The sequence below is a fragment of the Diadema setosum genome, chromosome 21 (genome assembly GCF_964275005.1).
Source record: "Diadema setosum chromosome 21, eeDiaSeto1, whole genome shotgun sequence".
Taxonomy (NCBI): domain Eukaryota; kingdom Metazoa; phylum Echinodermata; class Echinoidea; order Diadematoida; family Diadematidae; genus Diadema; species Diadema setosum.
The window spans coordinates 10617087-10639441 of NC_092705.1; the positions used below are offsets into that span (position 1 = coordinate 10617087).

Here is a 22355-nt window from a genome sequence, read left to right on the forward strand (position 1 = left end):
AGATACAACTGAATGATGGACAGTGTGATGCCAAGTTCAGGCCAAGGGTATCTTTTAAGTGTTGCTTGATCTCATGCCCTGTCCATCTCTTCGATCTTTTCTTCACTGTCCGTTTGTCCCTATGTGTCTTTCCATCTGGATTTAATGCTTTCCATTTCTTAACCCGTTGAGGACGAGTCCCGAGTATACCCCCAGACGGCTGTCTATGGGAAGTACGTGTTGTAGCTAAATCAGTCCATCCTCAACGGGTTAAGATCATGTCTTTTTCTAACCATTTTATTCATTTAGTGCAAACGAAGGGGCTGTGACCAGAAATGTATGTGTTTTGTAAGCAAAGAAAAATGAACGAAGAGAATGGGATTATGACATTTAGTCCGGATGCCTCTTTTTTTTTTGTAATCAGTCTGTATATCTCTAGTATAGCACCGTAGGCTCTACTTTGTCTTGCGCACATTGTTTTAGTCAGTGCATCTTTACTTTTTCTCAGTTGTACTCTCTTATTCTTTGTATATCTCCTCCCCTGAAGGGTGCAAGAGGCATAATGCTTTTGTGTTGTTGGTGTTTCTCATCGACTGTATGAGCAGTCAAAGCACTCTGGTTAAAATTCTGGCCGAGAGAAAAGATGAGGAAATTATATGGTTATTGATATCATGAAGTACAGAGCTGAAAAAAAAAATGCAATCGTCTTATCTCCAGTGTCCCATTCCAAAGAACCTCGTTTGTTCCCATGTGCTCTTAATACTTTTCTCCAACTCTTCTCTACCCCCTCCTTCTCTCTCTCTCTCTTTTAGTGTTAATTAATGATTTCCCTCTTGTGGTATTCTCCTCCTCTCTTCTCTCCTCCTCCTCCTCCCGGAGTTGACAGGTTATGACACATCACGTTTCGCCTCAAATATTGATTTATTTACCGAGAAGGGATTGCCGTTGTGGGGATCCTGGGGTTTGTCATGAATTTCGAACGGGGCCGTCTGCACTCCTTTGGGACGTGACTTGGACACTCGTCACCCAGTGTGTCAAAAGTTTGAGCGGGGATGTGCTCCTGATGTGGCAAAAGAAATTCTTAGCCTCTTCATCTTGTTAATTTTTTTTTTTCACTCTACTAGCTGTCTTAACTCTTTATAATACCATGTCGGTGGCATAAATGAATGCATGGTAATGTGCTTCTTCAGACATGCAAGGAATTAACTCCTCGACACACTGATACCCCCATCAGACCAGGCATAGTGTCTTTCATCTGAAAGGTTTATCTGATTAATTTCCATGGAAACAGCAATGAAACATCCATGAGGATGAAGGCAAAAGTCCCCCTCCTTAGCTTCTGGGTAGCTCCCAATTGTTCAGCCGTGATTCAATGGTAGACTCCGGTCCATAAGGCTCTCCTGTGATCGCTGTCGAAACGGCGATGAATTTGCACGAGCGGCCCTGCAGAGATACGTGCTACTACACCGCCTGAGCTGTTGTGATGATGTGCATACAGAGGTAGCTGATATTTAAGGGTTTGTGTGCTTGTCATTCTACATCGCCCCCAGTCTAGAAGTTAGATGTAGAAAAGAATTCAACAGTGATGATGAGTAAGATTTGCTCTGTTGAATTCCACTGGGTAATCAGTGGGGTAAAGTTGATCCAAAATGGGTTTGACATGAATGTTTGGGGGTTGCTTTGCTGAATTTAGCTGTTAGATATTAATGCATTGAACTCCTTATATGAGAATACAAATGAACTCATGACCTGTCATTGTAAAAGCGGTTATTTTCGTGAGGGTTTGATTTTGGCTAATTTAGCAAATCATTGTAGGGCTGTGAATTCAACAACACATGAAAATATTGCAAACAGACAGCCATTAGTGCACTTATGATCGCCTTTGTGTCAAAATCTTGAAACATCTCACAAAAAATATCTGTGACTTTCTTATTTGCAAAAATATCTGTAAGCAAAAAATAACAGCTTATACAGTATTCTATCCTGTCAGACAAAATGAGAGAATGAATCCCATCTATGCAAGCAAAGGGGAAAAATGTTACCTGCACAAGAAAAACAATCAAGTGTTTTCTTGTCTTACTTCCAAAGTAAGAAGTGTTGTACTCTGATGTCAAACTTAGGCAGTATGCTTTTCACAATTGTTTTGAGTGCAGTAGACAAGTGAGATGTCATGGTAGTATAGATGAATTAAAAAAGTATTAGACAGAAACTCACATGTGTTTGTTATGAAGCAATATGATTAGAAAATTCTTCAGGCATGTCAAAGTTCATTGAATCATGATACATGTATGAACCTCTCGTGAGTAGAACCCATGTATGTGACTAACTACCAGTTGTTAAATGATCTGAGATCCAGGGACAAAAACAACAGACAAACATACAAACAAACAAACAAACAAACAAACAAACAAAAACACACACACAGAGAAGGCTTGATATTTTCCTTCTTTTTTTTTTCCTTCTGCAAAGAGTCGTCAGTTAGAGAAAGTTAACAATGCAGTATACCTCCTTCATCTGCATAAATGTAAGCCGAGACTACCAGCAAAGGCTCCTGCCTGCTCGAAAAACAAAATTTGCTATTCATGAATTCATAGGGGGATAAACCTTGTTCATGTTTGAGACATGGCAGTCGGGGATTTGGGGCGATATTAGCTGGACGGAATCTCGTCCCCCCCCCCCCCCCTCCTGCTTTGTTTTGAAGTGTGGGGCAAAGGAGGATGCTGTATCCTGTATTAGTATCTTCCCAGGGGTGGGAGATTTCTTTCTCAGTATTTTTTTTTTAACATTTTCAACCCTTAAAGGGATAGGATGGTATAGTTTTAGTTTAGATGGGAATTCAGATTTTAACTTTCTTTGGCAAGATAATTAGAAACCACTTATCTGAAATATTTAGTAGCATACAATTCTAAGAGGAATTAAAAGTTTATTTGATGAAAATCGTTTCCAAAATGGTTGAGATATCTAGAAAACAAGGTAAAACAAAATGGGTCCTGATTCAAGGTGGGACCCACCTAATAGGACCACTTTGTTTTGGGGTATCTCAACCATTTCAAAATCAATGTTAATCAAATAAACTTGAATTTTTCTTCGAATTGTATGCTATTTATTATTTCATATAAGTGGTTTCTGATTATCTGGCACAAAGTTAAAATCTGTATCCCTATCTCAAGCAAAATTATACCATCCCTTTAAAGTGTGTAGGCACTAAGCCTAACTTTCTAGTAACTTTTTTGTAACCATTCAGCAATCCCTTCAAATTTGTCTGTCCTAGATATAAAGATACACTGTAAAAACATCAGTGTTAGATTTAACACCACGGGTGTTAAATCTAACACCGATCAAGCTTCAATAGAGGACCACACCCACAGCTGGTGTAGAAAATGTATTGTGATGGTGTTAAAAAGTGTTCACCTGGCACTTCGTGGTGTTAATTTGACACTGTGGCTGGTGATATTTTTGACACTGGGCTAGAGTTAATTCAATAATGACACCGCATGGTGTTGATTTGATATTGGTGGTGTTAATTTCAATGGTATAACACCCCTCCAGCTTCAGTAGGAGACCACACCAACTGGTGTTACTGTGGTGTAAATGTGCTTACACATTTTTTCAAAAATCAAGTGCTTTATCGGAAAATTCTTTATCGTCTTGTTGAAGTTCAAAATTAACAAGAAGTGCAGTAACTAAAACTGTTCAAAAAACAGTTTTATATTTTGAAATGACATCAGGAGGTGTTAATCTAACACCATGAATGAGCACCGGAAATTTAACACCGGCTCGGTGTTTCATATTTAACACTGGACTTTTTGCAGTGTAGCAAGCCTACTCAGGTGTAGCAATGTACCTAAGTCTAACAGGAAGGGCATGGTGACATAATAGGGTTTGGGGGAATAGGCAATCTCTCCTCATTGAAAAAGTAATCTGTAGACATTTGTTGTCAGTTGGCAAAGAAAGCACTTCAAGCATTCGTGTCAAACAAAGGACAGTGATCATGGCAATATTTCTGCAGGGTGGAGAAATTTATTTAGTTACCAACTAGCAAAATTATTATACTATATCTCATGTACTTGTTCATCAGTGTTGAAGTCTTATGGTGAGGGGATGTTTTCACAAACAAAGTTGTCTTTGCAACTGCAAGGACACTTCCAAAGGTAACTACAAAATAGGATATTTGATTCATTTTTTGTTTGTAATATCACACCCGTGTCTATAATTACTTCTATTTTTCTCTTCCTTTTTTTCTGTAGATTATTTGAAAGGTTCCTTTTTTTTTTTTTGCCTACTAGGAGATTGAAATCCAAACACTTTCATTTTATGCATTTATAAATAAATTTTGTTTGATTTTACATAATTTGTGATCCAAGATCCATAATTACAAAGGAATTCATAGAGTCTATTACATTAGTGCTACAAAATCTTCTTGCATAAAGCACTAAAGAATGCTTTCACCCTTTTTTAGTAGCCCATGGTATAGTGCTAAAAAAGTGAATAATTCAACAAAATGGCAGATTTGGGACCTCAGGGTACCAAAGAACGCATCATATGTCCAAACAGAAGCCGAAGTATTTTATGATTCGGTGGACATTGCATTGGACACGTCTGGTTTCAGGACACCGGATTTCAGCAGATTGAGAGCGTTTCCTGTTGTGCTGTTAGCCAAGAAAACCTACATCAGCTGTAATTGAAAAGACAGTTTGGCCGACATGCATGTCTGTACCCTAATTGGTGTCACCTCGGGGCATGTCTACATCTCGGGGAGCAGAGGCGTGAGGACAGGAAGTGATTTGATTTCTGCTGTCTCCATGGCGATGGTCAAAGTGTTGAGATGATGGTTGAAAGATGAGAATCAGATGATGATCAGTGTCTAAATCATGAAGATGTGAGACATAAAATACAACTGCTTCCTTTTTAGTAACATTGACTTTGCTTGCCCCTTTTCCAAGAAAAAAATCTAATTTTTATGAAATTGGTTCTCTGGTGAACTAGGTTGTCACTGACATAAATCTTCAACCATCACATTTCATGACCCAAATACAGGGAAACAAATACTTGGGAGAGGAATGTGTGTAAGATTTTCAACAAATAGAAAGTGTTGTTGTAATTTTGACACCATCACATCAAAGAACATGAGGAAAATTAGTGATTTGTCATGACAGACAAAGTATAAGTATGAGGCGATGGTTGCTTTACTGGAGTAACTTATGGAATCTAATATTGCTGGTTAAGCAGCTATAGCAATGATATGGATGAAACAGTATATTAGTAATGATGATAATGGTGATGATGGTGATGGTGATGATGATGGTGATGATGATGATGATTATGATGATGATGATGTTTATAGAGGCAAGCAATGATTGTTAACAACAGTCAAGAATAAACACCAATAAGTCTAAACCATGGGGAAATGGGAGATGTGGAACCACAAAATAAATGTTGGAGGAAGTGATAGAAAGTATTCCAGCTGAGATGGGGGCTTAGGTGGGGGCTAATCAGTCTTATATCCACCTGCTGTATACCAGCAACTGCTGGTATTCAGTGACCCTATACCCCTTCCCACGGATATACACCCCCTTCCAGCACAATTAAGACTGCGGATGACGTCAATGCCTAAAACATGTTAATTGGAACGGTCATTTACCTAAATGAAAACTGAGGATCCCTATGCATGTAAACAGTTAACCAGCATGAACTTTGGTAATTACCCCTCCATTCTTTGACCCAAATGTGGAACAATTTTTCTACTCTAAAGGTCCTTTTTGATAATCTCGTTTCAGTTACATTAGATTATGATTATATACCAAATTCTGAAATATTAAAATCAGGAAGGTAGTACAGGTAGGAAGATTGTCTTTCAATCTGTCACGGGATCAAACATTACTGAAATATCTATCAGGGAAATCAAAAGTTACTCTTGATGACAGGGCATTTTCGTATGCTACACCAAAATTATGGAATAATCTCCCTTTGTAAGACAAGCAGTTACATTTAATGAGTTTAAGGTCAGGCTAAAAAGTCATCTCTTGAAGTAATGTATTTTATGTATTTCTTGTATGTATGTCATTTTGTAATGCGCAGTAGAGTATGTTATTATAGTAGCTGCGCAATATAAATGTCCTTTATTATTATTATTATTATTATTATTATTATTATTTTCAAGATACATGATGACTGCTCATATTTAACACCCGTATAGCATCAGGATCATGTAAGCCATTGGTGATGGACTCATGATTCTTTATGATGGTAATGATAATGACTTTGTCAATCTTCTGATTGAAAATTTTCTCAGACTTTACAATAAATCAGAAATCAGTCATCAGAATACAGAGTAACTTCATGTGGGTACTTTTGATGTTTAAGAAAAGATAAGATGATGGTCTTTTTCATGATAATAGATGAAAACATTTTTGTTTCTATACTGTATATAGCAGGAAACACTGCATTTTATTTTAAATAGGAGTAAGGAAAGAATGTTCCTGTAAGGAGTTCCAAAAGTATGCCCAACAAGATAAAGTGGCATTCTTTCTGACCTGGGTATAGTCTTTGAAAAGTGTGCATGACATATGCTCTGTTTAAGATGCAAAATATCATGGTGCCTCCCTTCCACCAAACTTTTTTTCACTCTTTGCTCTGTTTAAATGTCCTGATATGAAAATGAGAATGGGTTTATATGATTACAGATCATATTGCTGTCGATGTTTAAATTCATTGATATTTGATAGATTGATATCTAAAGTTGTGATGTGTGTCATCTTTTTAGGTCAACTTTTTTTTCTAATAGAAAGCATTGTTAAAGTCATCAAAAATATGTTTCAATAGCTTTCCTATAGAACCTTTTATCATGCTAGTGGGTTAGTTTAGAATCAGAAATGCAAGAGTCTCAATGGCTGTCTGTAGAATACATCCTATCTGCTTTTCAACTGGTCATTTGAGATGTAGATAACATGCACTAAAGCTTATCCGGCAAGGCAATGTGAGGAATGCAGATATTGCATTTGGGAACAGACATAATTTATATGTCACCAAGAGAGGAATATCAAAGTGAGTGATGGAGAATAAAATTTGCGAGAAAGTGGTAAACATGGGACTGTATATATATTATGCCCTGGTGGCTGTTATTCAATCAGGCAATTCAGGAAATTGAAGAAAATAGGATCTTCATTTTAATGCAGTCTGATGAGCAGCCGGTGCAGAAAATGGCCAAACATGATTTCATAATGTCGGCTTTCATTACTCTTCCATTACAATCCAAATTTGAGTGTTTTTTTTTTTTTTTTTTTTTTTTTTGGCCTAGTCAGCGGTGCTTGTATGGTAATCTAATTGGAAAAATGCTGCCTGCTCTTTTGTTGTTGTTGTTGATATTGTTTTTATCGGGATTGGTTGATTGGGACTTGTTCCTGTGGGTCACGTACAGATGGCTAACAACAATGTTGCGGTTGATGCTAAATATGCGGCATTATGGAAGCTGGTTAGAAGACTGATCGCAGTAGGGAATGTAATTGCAATCGTTGTACAGGACACCAAAAACAGAATATTGATAATAAAAAGAATTTTGAGCCCTAGTTTCAGCAGTATGCAATTTCAGCTGGCAGAGCAAAAAAAAAAAAAAACACACAAAAAAAGGCACAATAAAGGTAAAAATAAAATGTGCAATAGATGATGTCATCCTCTCCATTCAAGCACATTTGTAACAATCAAGTAGGTGTATACGTTTATACAGCTGTATTTGGTGAATGCATTCAGTGTGTGCTGAAACATGTTATATCCGGAGCAGTGAGATTAGAAAGATTTCTGTATGACGGTATAATCATGTTTTTGGTTTCTGTGCCATGATATTTGTGTGTGTGTGTGTGTGTGTGTGTGTGTGTGTGTGTGTGTGTGAGTGTGTGAGCAATATATTTCACTTCCTGTCCATATCTTGTCTTACCTCTCTGTGGATGGTAAGAGTTTTCAGAAAAAATAGCTTTAGAAAAGGTCAAGTTTGATTCTGTAGACACATCAAATATTATGAAGAATTCAATATGAGCTATACAGTCTGTCCCATTAAGAGGAGTTTTCAGTAGCTTTTATGTTACTGATAGGAATGTGAATTGAATTTTAATGTTTTCATTAAATTATATACACATTTCTTTTTTAGTGATATTAGAACATATGAATGTGGTAGATTAAACACATTTAAGCAATTCATTTTTCATAGCTTGTCTGGCAGAAGGGCCCTAGCAAGTTGATATTGTTCAAGCCTTAGGCCCGTCTGCCGGGGGGGGGGGGGGGGGGGGGGGGGGGCAACAATATTTTTGGTCTAGTGGAGATGACGCCTGTCCAGAGATCAGGAGGTCGTAGGTTCGAATGTATGCCAATGATTTCTTTTATCATGGCTACTACTAAAACACTGATCAATTCAGTGCTTATTTATGTTGATGTAGGGCAATTTGTCTATCAGTTGCAATGAAAACATCTCAATGGAAGAATTTCATGAAGTCGAACAATAATGTTGGAGTTGGATGACAAAGAACATGACATTCATAACATTATGTAAAGTATATGTATCAGGGAAATATCAAGTCGACATGACTTCATTATTGAGAAACCAAAAAAGAGAGGGGGACCAAAATGAAAATGCAATGCTTGTAATGCTGAAGCCCCAAGTTAGAATTCATTCCATGCATTTTATTTCTATAGAATGATAAAATCATCATGAAAGAATAAAATGTAAAAGCATAAAAGTAAAAGTTATAACCAAACACTATTCATCCAACTGAAGATCAAAACAGAGACTTGATTGAAATACAAAGCTCTATTTCCTAACATTTCCTGAATGAAACTAGGCTGTAGTAATCATATCAAATTTCTGCCCATGCCAGCATGATATGATATTCAGCTAGAAGAATTGTGCGTTTATCTTTTCTTATGTTCATTATTCATGGTTTATTAACTCATTGCGGAAGGGCTGATTTTTGCTTGAACACAAATTTCCCATAGACACCTGCCTGAGTATACTCTGACTAGTGTTCAATGGGTTAAGAATGTGAAAGGCAGCCAGATGCTGACTTGCTCACAATAATGAAAGCTATTGGTCAATAAAGGAAGCATACGGCATATTTTCACAGAATTTATATAAAGAATTTATCCGGAAAGTGAAAACTAGAGTGTATACTAGAAATAGATTGAGAGTGGCTGCATATTGTCATGACAACGGTGACAGCAATAGATCAATATATAATGGAAAGTGGCATATGCATGTTTAGGAATGTCTGGATCATCCAATCTGTGTTCAGTCTTTGGTTTAAAGGGATACGGTATAGTTTTGGTTGAGATGGACATTCAGATTTTAACTTTGTGTGAGATAATTATTAACCTCTTGTGTGAAATGTTAAAGAGCATACAGTTCTAACAGAAATGCAAAGTTTTATTTGATGGCAATTGGTTTTGAAATGGCCGAGATATCCGAAAACAAAGGGGTCCTAATGTAAGGTGGGTCACCTTTTGTTAGGACCACTTTCTTTTGCTTTGTTTGGGATATCCCATATAGCCATTTCAAAACCGAATTTCATCAAATAAACTTTTGATTCCTCTTAGAATCGTATGCTCTTTAATATTTCATACAAGAGGTTTCTGATAGTGTTGCAAAAAGTTAAAACCTGAATCCCCATCTCAACCAAAACTATGCTATCCCTTTAATGGTATTTCACAGTCCTGCCATCAAAAGCAAGCATGTTAGTTGCCTTCAGTGTCTCCAACAATATACAAATGTTCCATATTTGTACGGCAGGGGAGCATGGGTGTATGCAAGGGGGGTCGGGAGGGTCGTACGACCCCCCCAAAAAAATTTTTCAAAAGGTCCACTTTTTGTAAAAGACATTTTTTTTTTTGAGGGCTTTTTACTCTATAATATAGGCCTACAACAGGGAAAAAAAAGTGACCGGTGTTCCAGCAAATTGTCAAAAACCTCGTAAATTTAGTTTTAATAAACTAAAATTAGTTTTAATATGCCATAATTTACCTTATTTCTAAGCCGCACTGCCATGCTCAAAAAGTCACTTTTGTATGCACCAAATGGCCCCATTTTAAGATATAAAATTCAAAAACTCCCTACCGTGGGAGGGGGGACACCCCCCTCCCACACCCTCCCCCCGCTCGGTCGCTCCGCTCCCTCGCAAAGGTAAAGGTCCAAAAATTTTGATTACGACCCCCCCCCAGAAAAAAATCCTGGATACACCCCTGGGGAGGGGGTGAGGGGAGGGCTAATGATTGGTGAAAAGAGGCTGTAATCAGCCAACCTGGGTAAAGGTTTTATCAGATTCCTGATGCTGTGGATATATTGATTCACACAATTGTTTTCTGGTGGTGTGAATGCAGCAGGTGCATTACAGTGTTGATTCAGCCAGACAGGATGTTCTGACGCCACATGGAAAATTGACTTTTTTGAACAAAAAAAAAAAAAGGTGGTGATGCGGGATGACTTGTAGTTTGTCTCATTTTCTCTGCTTCTGTTTCCGAGTCTTCCATCTATCTCTCCATCCTTCTGTTCATTCGCTTTGTCTTTCTCTCTTGTGTCTCCGAGATATGATTGTGTGTTTGTGATGAAAATTGAGGCTTTCATGTGATTACACTTGAACATTCATTTGATTTTTTTTTTCTCCATGCTGAATATGTCTGATATGATTTTCCTCTTTGATTTTCTCTTCTTCTCTCTATACCTCTCCCTCCATCTCCTATTAATCTATGTACTGCAAATCTTGTTATATTTCAGTTTTGTCTCACACCTGCACCATATCTCTCAATCATCATATGTTTCTCTCTTTTCTCTCTCTCTCTGTCTCCCTCATTTCTTTCTATCCCCCTCTCTTTGTATCTAGACAACTTTTGAGTGATGACATTTCATATATATTCAAGTTTTCTGCGCTTATTCATCAGCTGCAATATTTCATACATTCCTTCCAGAGTCAGACGGAGAATTTTAATAAAACGCTGATTTATGGCAGTCTGCCAAATGCATGATAATGTGTTGTTTTTAAGCTGCCTGGAATTCATTGATTTATTAAGGACCGTTTCGCTCAGTGTTTTCTCATCGTAGCTTCCACACTTTGTACGTATGGGTTTATCAACTGGCAAATTTTCCACGAGACGGTGATCGAGACTCACAACATAATGTGATACCAACATCCGTGTGTGACATGCCTCATGGTTTCAGACCTTGTTGTGCAATATTCCTGGTGATTTTGTGAGGGGAGCGTTGGCAAAGTCGCCCAGCTAATCTCACCATAGTTTCATGATTTTCACTCTCAGTGTGAATATTCCTTGTGAAAGATATTCATGCAGAAATAAATTGAATGCAGTGTATATAGTAGCAGCCAGAATGTAGTCTTCTTTACTACTACTTGTGTCTGTGGGAAATGTCTATTATGGAAAAATCAGCTCATACTCAATGGGTTCAAGAAGCTGTATTCAAATGCAAGCAATGGATTGATAACCAGAAGTGCATGCAAATTCTGGTTGTTGTTTTGGCAATCAGAGTTTCATATTTGGGAAATGTGGTTTGTATGTTTTGTCTGTTTGTTTGCTTGTTGTTGTTGTTGTTGTTGTTGTTGTTGTTGTTGTTGTTGTTGTTGTTGTTGTTGTTGTTGTTGTTGTTGTTGTTGTTGTTGTTGTTGTTGTTGTTGTTGTTGTTGTTGTTGTTGTTGTTGTTGTTGTTGTTGTTGTTGTTGTTGTTGTTGTTGTTGTTGTTGTTGTTGTTGTTGTTGTTGTTGTTGTTGTTGTTGTTGTTGTTGTAGGAACAGCAGGTTGGTGTGGCTAAGTGACTGTATCTGTTTGGACTGAGACACTGACAAGATTTTCCCTCTTGAAGGATGAATACCATACCAGTAATGATACCAAGATAGACATTGGAGAGAGAGAACATTCCAAGCTAGTAATGTGCCACACTTGCCACAAGTTCCTCTCCTATGAATGAAGTCATGAAGGAGTACTTTCAAATTCAAGCATGTTGTCTATTAACCAAAGAGATTGTGGTATTTTACTTGAAAGTGTCACCATATTTCAAGCAAACAATTATGAGCAGAAAAATATCAAGTGTTTTAGACTCCCCCGCAGACAATATGGCCACTGCAGCTGCTAGATTTGGAAGATGGTGCCGTCGATCCGCTACGCATCTTCGTCTTCTACCTCTTGGAGCCAATTATGTTTCTAATAAGATTATGTGACATTAAATATGGGGACATTATGGGATTATTTCATCATGGAGGGTTGGTAACTCACTCCCCATCAATATTCCTCTCACTTGACTGTGGATGTATGAGATCAGACAGTATTCTGACTTCATTAACCTTTCCTTCTATTGGGAGAGATAGAGCAGAAGAGAGGTATACAGACTGACAAGCTAGTTTCAGTATATCTTTGAACATGGTTCATGAGGAAGCTAATATCCCTCATTTTCGGAGAAAGGAGTCGCCAAGCTGGAATTAGTAAATGTTGCTGGAATGACAAGTCCATTATGTTATGGGTCTCAACATATTGCGCTCGTAATAATTATGGAAAATTTATGGTTCAGAAATCCAGTTTTTGTCATTTTTCTCCCCTTTTGCTTCTGGGTGCTAAAAAGATGTCTAAACCCATTCACTGCAAAGTTTGATTCCAACCTTTGCCAAGTTACTGTGCTATTATGCACTGCTTTAATTTAATGTTCACAAAATAAATCTGCTAGTCTGGGATGTCTTATAAAAGTGACTGGCTCAAGCACAGAGTGATACTATACGAATTCTGTGTTCAAAGGACATCATGCTTTACTCTTTCCCACTTCTTACCCATTAGGTGCTATTTGGCAGGATACTTGTTTGCAGGACACCAAATGCTGAATGTCTTCTGAACGTGTAATCATATTTGGTCTGAGAAGGGTTTTAAAAGAAAGTTCAGTTCCTAACGAACAGCAGTGTTTCCTTAAACTTACACCAGTGAAGAGAATAGCAAACATAAAATCAGAATGTCTGTATTTTTTTATGAATAACTGTGGAAGCAGAATTCAATATGAAGGAAAATGGAGGGGTTACCAACTACTCTAGAGTGATGTAAATACTAAAATATTAAAAATGCACAGTGGGTTTGGGAGAAAAACAGCCTGCAGTGTTATTCCGTGATGATATTAGTAGTATTACAATTTGTAGTAGAAGAAAAAACAAGGTTTAGGGAGATGGCTAGGTCATATGACTGGGAAGGACATGACCGTGAGATATGAAAAGAAGAAGGATATAGAAGTAAGAGGTCATTCTCGAGGTTATTAGCATTTCACCCCAGGGGAGAGAAAACAAGACTTTTTTCAATCTATTGATCAGAATTTGGTTCCACAAGGAGATAGAAGACATATAGACAAAATGGAGCTCAAACCCTGTGCTCACCAACTCTCTAGGGACTTGGGATTCATCTTTTTTTCGTAGTGTGTGTACAGGCATGCATTGGGATGTACAGTAGCAAGTTTATATCTCATTGTTATGAGTAGAGTTGAATGCAGCATGGTAGCCATCTGTAATGGCTGTGAGTTCTCAGGATTCGAGGGGCGAGTGGGTCTTTGTGGGATACATTCAAGCCCTGAATGAAATGGTGATGATTCTGCCTTTTAACTTCTACCCAGCTTAATTGTAATGTGAATGAACAAATTATCAAGATGGATTGTTTACGACCTCATTAAAAACAAACACTCCCTACATGTGCATTCATGTCTTGACCTTCTGGATGAAAAAAAAAAATGGTCTTTTCACTTTGCTCACCTCAAATTCATAGGTGTATCATTAGATGCCAGGAAATGCAGGCATATTACTATAGAGTATTGATGTGCAGTACAGAGTGCTGTGTTTTAAATTATTTTTTAGATCTGAAGAAAACTTAACAATCCAAGAAATAGAAACACCCCAAAACTCTTTCAATGGACATACCTTAATCAAAACCACACCTCTCTGTAGTTTAGGAAACTCACGAGTACATATAGTGTACATGTTTCATGGTTTATGATGGGTCTATTGTGTTCAATCATACCTTGAGTAAGTTTTATAGATCTATTCCAAGAAAGTGCCTGTACCATTCAGTTAGAAGTTAGATCATACATTTCATTTGCTTTTCTTGCATATTTCATGTTTTGTTCGTTTCATAGATCATACATCAAGCCCAAGTTCCTCCCAAACAGAGCAGTCGCAGTCCACGCCCTCTTCGGCGAAGAGCGCCACCAATGGTCAGATGACATCAGAGGCTCCAGGTGGTGGTGGAGAAGGCTTGTCAGGAGGCATCATTGCCGCTATCATCATCTGCGCTCTCGTCGTCATCCTCAGCGTCGTCATTCTCATCTGGTTTTGCAGTAAGTCTGCCTCTTTAGATCATAAGCTTCTGTCTCCCTAACCCTTTCAGTACCGGGGTCTTTGAGCAGTGTACACGACACAATGGGGTTTTCTGTGCCAGCCAGCACTCAAAGCATGTAGGGGCTTAAAGGTTCATTGAACTTTATCTAAGATTAATGCATACCTTTTCCCCAAAACAAAAATAAATAACAAAAATAGAGAAATGACTACGGGTAATACAGTGGACTCTCGTTATAATGAAGTCCTCGGGACCGGCAGTTCTCTTTTTTTATATCGAAATTTCATTATAACCAAACAAATAAACAGTAAAAAAGCAGAGAGTGGATAACGTTGTGGCCCGAATTTTTACTTCGTTGTAACCGGAATTTCGTTATAACCATGAGAGTGCTCTAGCTGTATCATTGTCTTGCTCTACCTGCATGTATAGCAAAGATATGATGCTATAAAAAATTCTTGTATTTATCACCTGTCTTTTATGTTTGTGATATCAGTCAGGATGTAATCATGGCTATATAAAAGTGACAACTAATTGATAGATGTGTGAGATTTTGTTGATCACGTAATTTCAGTTACATGAAATACATATAGTAGTTCCCTTTGACTGGACGTTGGCTGGAATATACCATTTATAAACATTCTATTTCTTAGAAGCCACTGTGATCCCTATAGAATACCAGTTGTCACATGTTATGTTTTGTTGTGTTTACCACATGTTGCTGCAGCCTTGTAGGTTTCTCATCAGCACAGTGACTGCCATGGCAAATTTTTTGAAGGTTTAAAAATCTGTCACGGCATCTTCAGTAGTCATGGCCAGTCACATCTGGCCATCCCATACCCCTGCGTTGTTTCACATCCATTCCGTTTTGTCAACGGTGGTCTGAAACGTGATTGCTGTGGCCGCCAGGAACATGGTGTAAATATAGCATGAGCAGCTGGCTGGTTTAGATGTACTCGGTGTGATGCAAAGTGTAAGGGATGCTCTTTCTACTCTAGAAACTTTGATCATTTTTTTGATCATCCCATGGTATACAGGATACAGGAAACAAGCCTGCTGTAAAGGTCACAAGGTCAGGGCAAGAGGATCCATGAAGAATGAAAGTTTCACTTCAGATGGCGGTCTCAATGGATTTGGAAGTAAGTTCAGATGAAATATTATGACTTGGTAAAGTAGGATGTGTGTCACCCGTATCATAGCACTGATTGAAATGGCATGTTTAGCTCTTTGGCATACTGTATACGCTGTTATTTTCGAGTACAGATATTTTCGCGAATGATGAGGCCATAGACATTTTCACGAGATGTTGTTTTCGCGAATTGACACCGACGCTTACGTTAATGCACTATTAACAGGGCGCATAGAGACATTTTCGTGTGTTGTTAAATTTGCGATCCAACTGTGATTCGCGAAATTCGCGAAAATTAAACCCTCGCAAAAATAACAGCTTATACAGTAATAAAAAGCTTTTACAGCAAAGTTTGCCAAACATGTTGCATGGTGTAGAAGGCAATATGCAAAGACAATATCAAGAAAATTCAATATATTCTTAAGTAGTCTGAAGTTTTGGATTTCCTAATGATGGGATTTTTGTCTGCAACCACTTATAAACTGGATGAGGAATGGCATATGTAGAGAGACACTTATATTCATTTGCAGGATGCACTTTGTATTTTTTCTCAAATGAAGTTTAGACATGACAAATTATTTTTCACAACATTTAGCTAAAAAATAATATGTTTACTACTCAATGACTGTACATTTTTTCTAAATGTCATTGTGAAATGAAAGCAGATTTTTTTAGTCTTTTTTTTTCTTTTTTCTTTTTTTTTTTTCTGGTGGCTTCTCGGAATTTCCTCAGCCACATCCTGGAGTGTATTTGCAATTCATTGAGTGGTTTCTCTTTTCTATAGAAAGCTATAAAAGTCCACAGAAGCTTGGAGAAACTTTAGCTAAGATATATCTGCTCTTTGCTTTAAAAAAAAAGGGGGAGGGGAAAACAGAGTGGAACCTCATTATACATGACAGGAATATCGGGACCATGAAAATTACATTCCATTTTGTATCAGTTTTCTTATTTTATCAGGGTAAACAAATGAAGAAAGTATGCAGAGCTTGATCCAGCAAAAGATTCTCTTTACCACAGGGTTTTGTTATATCCAACCTTTCTGTTACAGGTTTACACTCTAGTATATCTAGTGTCATTCCAAAGAATAAGGATGACTTGACTGTTAGCCGCATGATCTATTACAGGCGACTCCTGTTATAATGAAGTCCTTGGGACCGTCAATTTTTTTTTTGTTCAATCAAAATTTTGTTATAACTGAACAATAGAAGTATGATAGATTTATAGACAGTGATTTTTGGACCTTGACTTTGTTTGTGGTAATTGGAGTTTCGTTATAACTGTGTTCAATTCATTGTCAGCAGCATGATCAATTACAAACATCTCTTGTTATAATGAAGTCCCTGTTAGCATCAATTTTGTTCTGTTTATTGAAATTTTGTTATAACTGAACAATAAAAGTATAATAGACAATGACTTTTGGACCTTGACTTTTAGTTTGTTGTGATGAGAGTTTTGTTATAACCATGTTGTTGTAACAGGAGTGCATTGTAATACTCTTCTTTGTGCAGTGGGACCTGTGCAAGCAGAGATGCAACCGTTCATCTTGAGGCATCGCTGCGACATCTTCATCCACCACCACGGCACTGACCTGACGCTGGCCGAAATGATGCGCTCCAAACTCCTAGACCAAGAGTCCCACCTGCACATCACGCTGTGGAGCGAGATCGCCGGCACGGGGCGCGAGAGCAGGCCCAGCACCAAGCGGCTGGCCCTCAGCCTGGTGCACAGCACCACAGTGGTGCTGCTGGTGTCGTGGAAGTACCTGCAGCACGAGTCGCAGCGGTTCCGACTCGCGCTCAGCCGCATCCCCCGCAAGGTGGACTCCGTGCGCGGCAAGGTCGTCATCGTGCGCCGCATCGAGGAGGACAAGGTGCCACAGGACCTCAAGAATAACATCGCCAACACGCTGGAGTACAACGTGGACACGGACAGCAAGTTTTTCTGGCCTCGGTTTTGTCGGGCCGTGACGCCGCAGAGAGACGACATGCTCTACTGGCGGACTTGATTTGGCTGCTTTACGATTCACGCCAAAGACAGTGAAAGTGATGAGCTAATCTGACAGAGACAACTCGTAGTCAGCTATCATACTGAAGAGCTAAGATATCATCAACGATCAATGAGTTACCTCATTTGTATTATCATCTCATAGCAAATTCTATATGGATCTATAATGCTGTAAGTATGCCATGGTTGCAGTCACGTCCACATGATATGGAAAATGAGTGTATTTGTGATATAAAGCAGAGTGTTTGGCCATGACAGCATAGTGGTTGCCATGGAGCTTGTGGAGCCTGTGGCAGACCAGGATGTGAAATCTGACTCTCTCTTCTGCTCTGTGGTTTTGCGCAATTCTTGTTACAAGAATTGTACAGGAAGAGGTAGACGTGACCCAGATGTTTTCCGACGGACAGTGCCGCCATGCTGGATCATGCCTGGCTGTCTGGAGCCTTCACATCCTTGGAGTGTGCCTGGGGTTGTGCAATGTCGCACTAGATTGCGTCATTCACCGCCGTATCCTGGACAACAATCCCGACGATAAGCCCCACCTGTATTTCTACTTGTTGGATTTGGGTTTCCGGTGGACTTTACACCCGTATCATAGGAGACCACAGCATCGTAGCTGGTTGAAACCACAAGATTCATTGAGGGAGCTACCTAGGTATTCTCTTACAGCGTACTGGGAGTGCTAGGTTCTGTATCGAAGCAACAGCTTCAACTAAAGAGCCACATTTGATTTGTGACTCTGAGTCTCATGATGGGGTTGATGGTGTCGTTTCTTACCATGGTAACCAACCTGTTCCCTTCCAGACTCTGAAATACCCATAGACTTTGTACAGTACTCATCATCTTTGGTAGGAAAGGGGTCATTAACGTTTGCATTAATTGTCTACATGTTGAAGTTTTTAAGATGTAGTCAATTAGGAATCAAGGGGGAGAACTGGATGAAGCATCAAAGTTTAGGATGAGGAATTAACAGTTATTCTGAGAGTATAAAGTGGAATCATATATAGTGGAATTCCACAAGACAAAGAAGAAAAAAGATGACAGATGTCTGACAGGTTTTTTGTTTGTTTGTTTGTTCATATTGGTTCTATTTGATTGTGCAAATTTCAAAGATGCCATACCATGTAACCCCAAAATCAATTGTGATGAAGTTCACAACTTGTGGGAGTGAATTTATATCAGCAATTTTTTTTTTTTTTCTGAAAGTAATAGGTAGGCAAGATAAGTTTGCACTCTATATTATAAAGGCCACAAAAATTGATTTAAATTCTGTACCTGAGTGAAATATCAGCTTCAATCTTACAGATCCCTTTGAAATCATTTTATAATCTAACTACTATATATACCCTTGACCAAGTACCCCGTTTATCTGCATCAATGGCGAAAATTGCCACAGGAAGCAACTCTGGTGAAGTTCTAACCTCATCTCTGCCCCGTGCTGCACATAGCACCTTCTGCAGGAAAAACATGGGGAGGCAGTCTTTTTTTTTTTTGTGATCATTAGCTCAGTTTTGGGTTTTGAAGAGGCTTGCCTTGCTGAGGGCCTACAGGACAATACCTTTGACCACTCAAAATTTGGAGGTATGCTTTGGAAACACTCACAGAAAAAAAAAAAATCACAGTTGCATCTTCTATATATATTTTTTTCTCTCTCTAACATTATTATTTTTGATGATGAAAGATATTATTCAGAGGGGTGAAGATTCAGGTGTGAGTTTCTTCACTTTGTCTCCCTCTACAAATGAAATTTGTTAAGATCGCAACTGCTGATCTGGTTCCTTTTTTTTCCCCCAACATGTTTGTTAATTTACAGATCAGCAGTTGCGATCTTAACAAATTTAATTTGTAGAGGGAGACAAATTGAAGAATCTAACCCCTGGATTATTATTTTTGTTTTCTCTTTTGATAGCTTGCCCAGAAGGTTTTGAGCTGTAATATATTGATGCAAGTCAAGAGAGATGCAAATGCATAGGATATGATTATTCCAACTCACACACAATGTACTCTCTAAAAAGTTTGTATCAGAGGTATCAGCACTGTTTTGAAAGCACAGTTTCTCACAAATCGTACAAAGTTGACAAAGATTGCAATGTTTAAAATGTAGTGCATATTCATGTTCTGACAAACTTCACGTCCTACTAAGAAAATCAAGCAGTCCAATGATTCTTCTTCATAAACTCTGAAATTCTAAGGTGTCATCAAATCACCAAAGGACATTAAAGGGTCTGATTCACACAGTTATATACAGTACTTGCTACAAAAATAAAAAGATGCGTGTCTCCATTTACCACACACATTTGTTTTGTACATTCTGTGTAACCACTTTCGTTTCCAGACCACTCGTAATATTTGTCAGAAGTCAATTGCTCTCTGTCAAGATAGGAAGCCAACAAGGCATAGAGGGCTCTCAATGGTCTGCTTTCTTTAATCAGATATTGTGATGCTAAATTGATTAATACGTTTTAAAAAATAGCATTCCTGTCTTTGAGTTTGCATTCCCAGTTAATTTTTGATTTTTGATCTCTTTGATTACAGGGGAATGGATGTGTAACAAGTCATTTTGTATAGCCATCATTACATTCTGACACACAACATAATATAAAAAAACTCCTAAAATGCCAAATCTTGTATAGCCAGTAAGTAATGACTCTCAATCCCTTGATTTATAAGAACATGCCACAAAATGTTTCTTCCTTATCCTACACAAAACTGTAAACTGCATTTTGGAAGCTTCAGTATACTTATGCCAAAGGAATATATAAACTTGGAAAGAAGCAGTGTGAAATACTTTCAGAATGACTGCTCTCACACACTTCCTCACAAACAGGATAATTTGGACGATCAATTCTGAAAGGTTGTTTATGTAGTGTTTATTTGTTTGTTTCATGCAAACTGCCAGCGTAGACGAAAGCATGTTTGGCTATGTTTTGTGGATGCCATTTTCATTTTGTTAAAAACGAACTCACAAAAAAGTGAATCAGTCAACTAAACATCATGTTGTCATACAAAACAGTCATTTTCTTGTGCAAACTTTGCCTGCAATCATGTATATGAAATTTATTCATATTTGTGATTGTGTTATATGAAGAAGCTTTACCATATTTTGGTCTGCTGGTTCTTTATCCCATGGAGGACGGTCTGATTTTGCTACAACACGCATTTCCCTTAGACACTTGACCGAGTATACTTAGGACTCGTCCTCAATGGGTTAAGTGTGGATGAGACTCTAAATCTGTGGTCTGGGGAAGGGGATGGGATTAGAACTATTTTGTTCATGATTTGTTTATGTGTGGCAAGAGAAATGATGTTCTTGTAAATACATACTTATATTGTAGATATTTTGTAAAGATATACAAATATTTTCTGGCCTTCTGTGTTACCATATACACTGACACATTTGTAGGCAACTTTTGATTCATTCAAGTTTCCCCATGCAGTGTGTCACAATGTATGTTGCTTTTGAGTCTGTGTTTATGTAATGACAGTGGAAATGGATTTGTTGTGTGCTAGTAAGAAGACATATATTCGAAAAACTGTAAGACAGTTATATGTGTAAAGTTCTGAGTAAGCTGGGAAAGCCATGAAGAATGAAAAGTTACTGAAGTTTATGATTTGATCTAAGTTGAATTATCACCCATGTACAAATTTTGAATTGTACAACAAGTGTAACCACGCAGAGGATAAGTGTTCTCCCAGCATTTCTTTGAATGGTATCATCTTTTTTCTTACTTATTCTGTGCATTACAGAACTTCTGCATTTGTTATCTTTTCAGCTTGGAAATACTTACTTCCTTTCCATTTATGTGACAGCTGACTTGTATTTGTAAATGGACTGCACAGTTCGATGTGCTCTCCGTATTTTTGATGAGAAGTTCTAAACTGAATTATTTTGTCAATGCATTCCACACCTGTACATAATGCCATTCCAAATTGTAAAGTGTTCTTAAGGAAAAGCAAGTCTCATATTTACTTCTTGTGTGTATGCTTCATTTGTATCATTACCAGTTTCTTTTTCCTTTTTCCTCGTTTATTCATCTCTCAATGCTTTAGAGTGTGGAAACATTCGAAAAGATGAAACAAGGACCAAGATTATTAGGTACCAAGGGTGCTCTAGGCAGCATAACAATTTTATTGCAGGCTCGAGTTAAAAATCCATTTTATCAGAGGGGTCAGTCTGGAAAGAGATTAAAGAATTGGGTGCAAATTTTGTTTACTTTATGTTGTCATAAGATGATTGTTGAATGTGTTGTGACGATCTCCAAGAATTTTTAGCCTCATCAGCTGTAGGTTGCAATTCATGTTTGGGCCATATGTAGGCAAACATCTTCCTTGAGTTTTTAATGGTGTTAGGACCAAAGTTCTTGAACGTAACAAGGCATTCAGCCTGATATAGTGAACCCGACTCACAAACACCTTTCAGAACAAGCTGTTTGATTCGGCAGCTTTAAACAGAAGTCGTACAATGCAATTGTGTTACAAAAACATCTCATATACCTCACCGATTGCAGTTATGGAACTGCAAGTCGAGGAAATCTGTTGTTTCCCTGTGATTAGCAATGCAGCAGTTGAAGTTGTGTAGATATTACTTGCTTTGATTTCTGACACAGCCTTTGGTACAAGCAGTCTTATTTTGTATATATTTAGATGTATGAGAATAGCCAAAAAGCCTTTAAACACAATGAATATGAAGATATATCTGATGTGTGCTAGTCCGAGGTCTGAGAAAAAAAAAGATGTGCTAGGAGCGGAATACTGTGCACGTTGATGTATAGTTCAAAAGATGTCGTCGAAAACTCACACATCATAGCACTATGAGACAAGAAATGGTCAGTGGATTTTGCGACGTGGACCATACACAAGACATCATCTCTCGTTGTTGTGAGAAGAGGGTCCCCGTGTTATCAAA

At 38.0% G+C, this 22355-nt stretch overlaps 1 protein-coding gene across 2 annotated transcripts in view; it reads left to right on the forward strand.

Annotated features, from left to right (window-relative positions):
* LOC140244586 (uncharacterized) overlaps window positions 1–18917 on the forward strand; it is a 145804-nt gene extending 126887 nt beyond the window's left edge. For both annotated transcript variants that reach the window (XM_072324209.1, XM_072324210.1), the window contains exons 5-7: window positions 14120–14320; window positions 15354–15455; window positions 16954–18917. In XM_072324209.1, coding sequence (XP_072180310.1) covers window positions 14120–14320; window positions 15354–15455; window positions 16954–17450 — 800 coding nt within the window. In that variant the 3' untranslated portion in view covers window positions 17451–18917. The remainder of the gene's footprint in view (window positions 1–14119; window positions 14321–15353; window positions 15456–16953) is intronic.
* Window positions 18918–22355: the final 3438 nt, after the last annotated feature.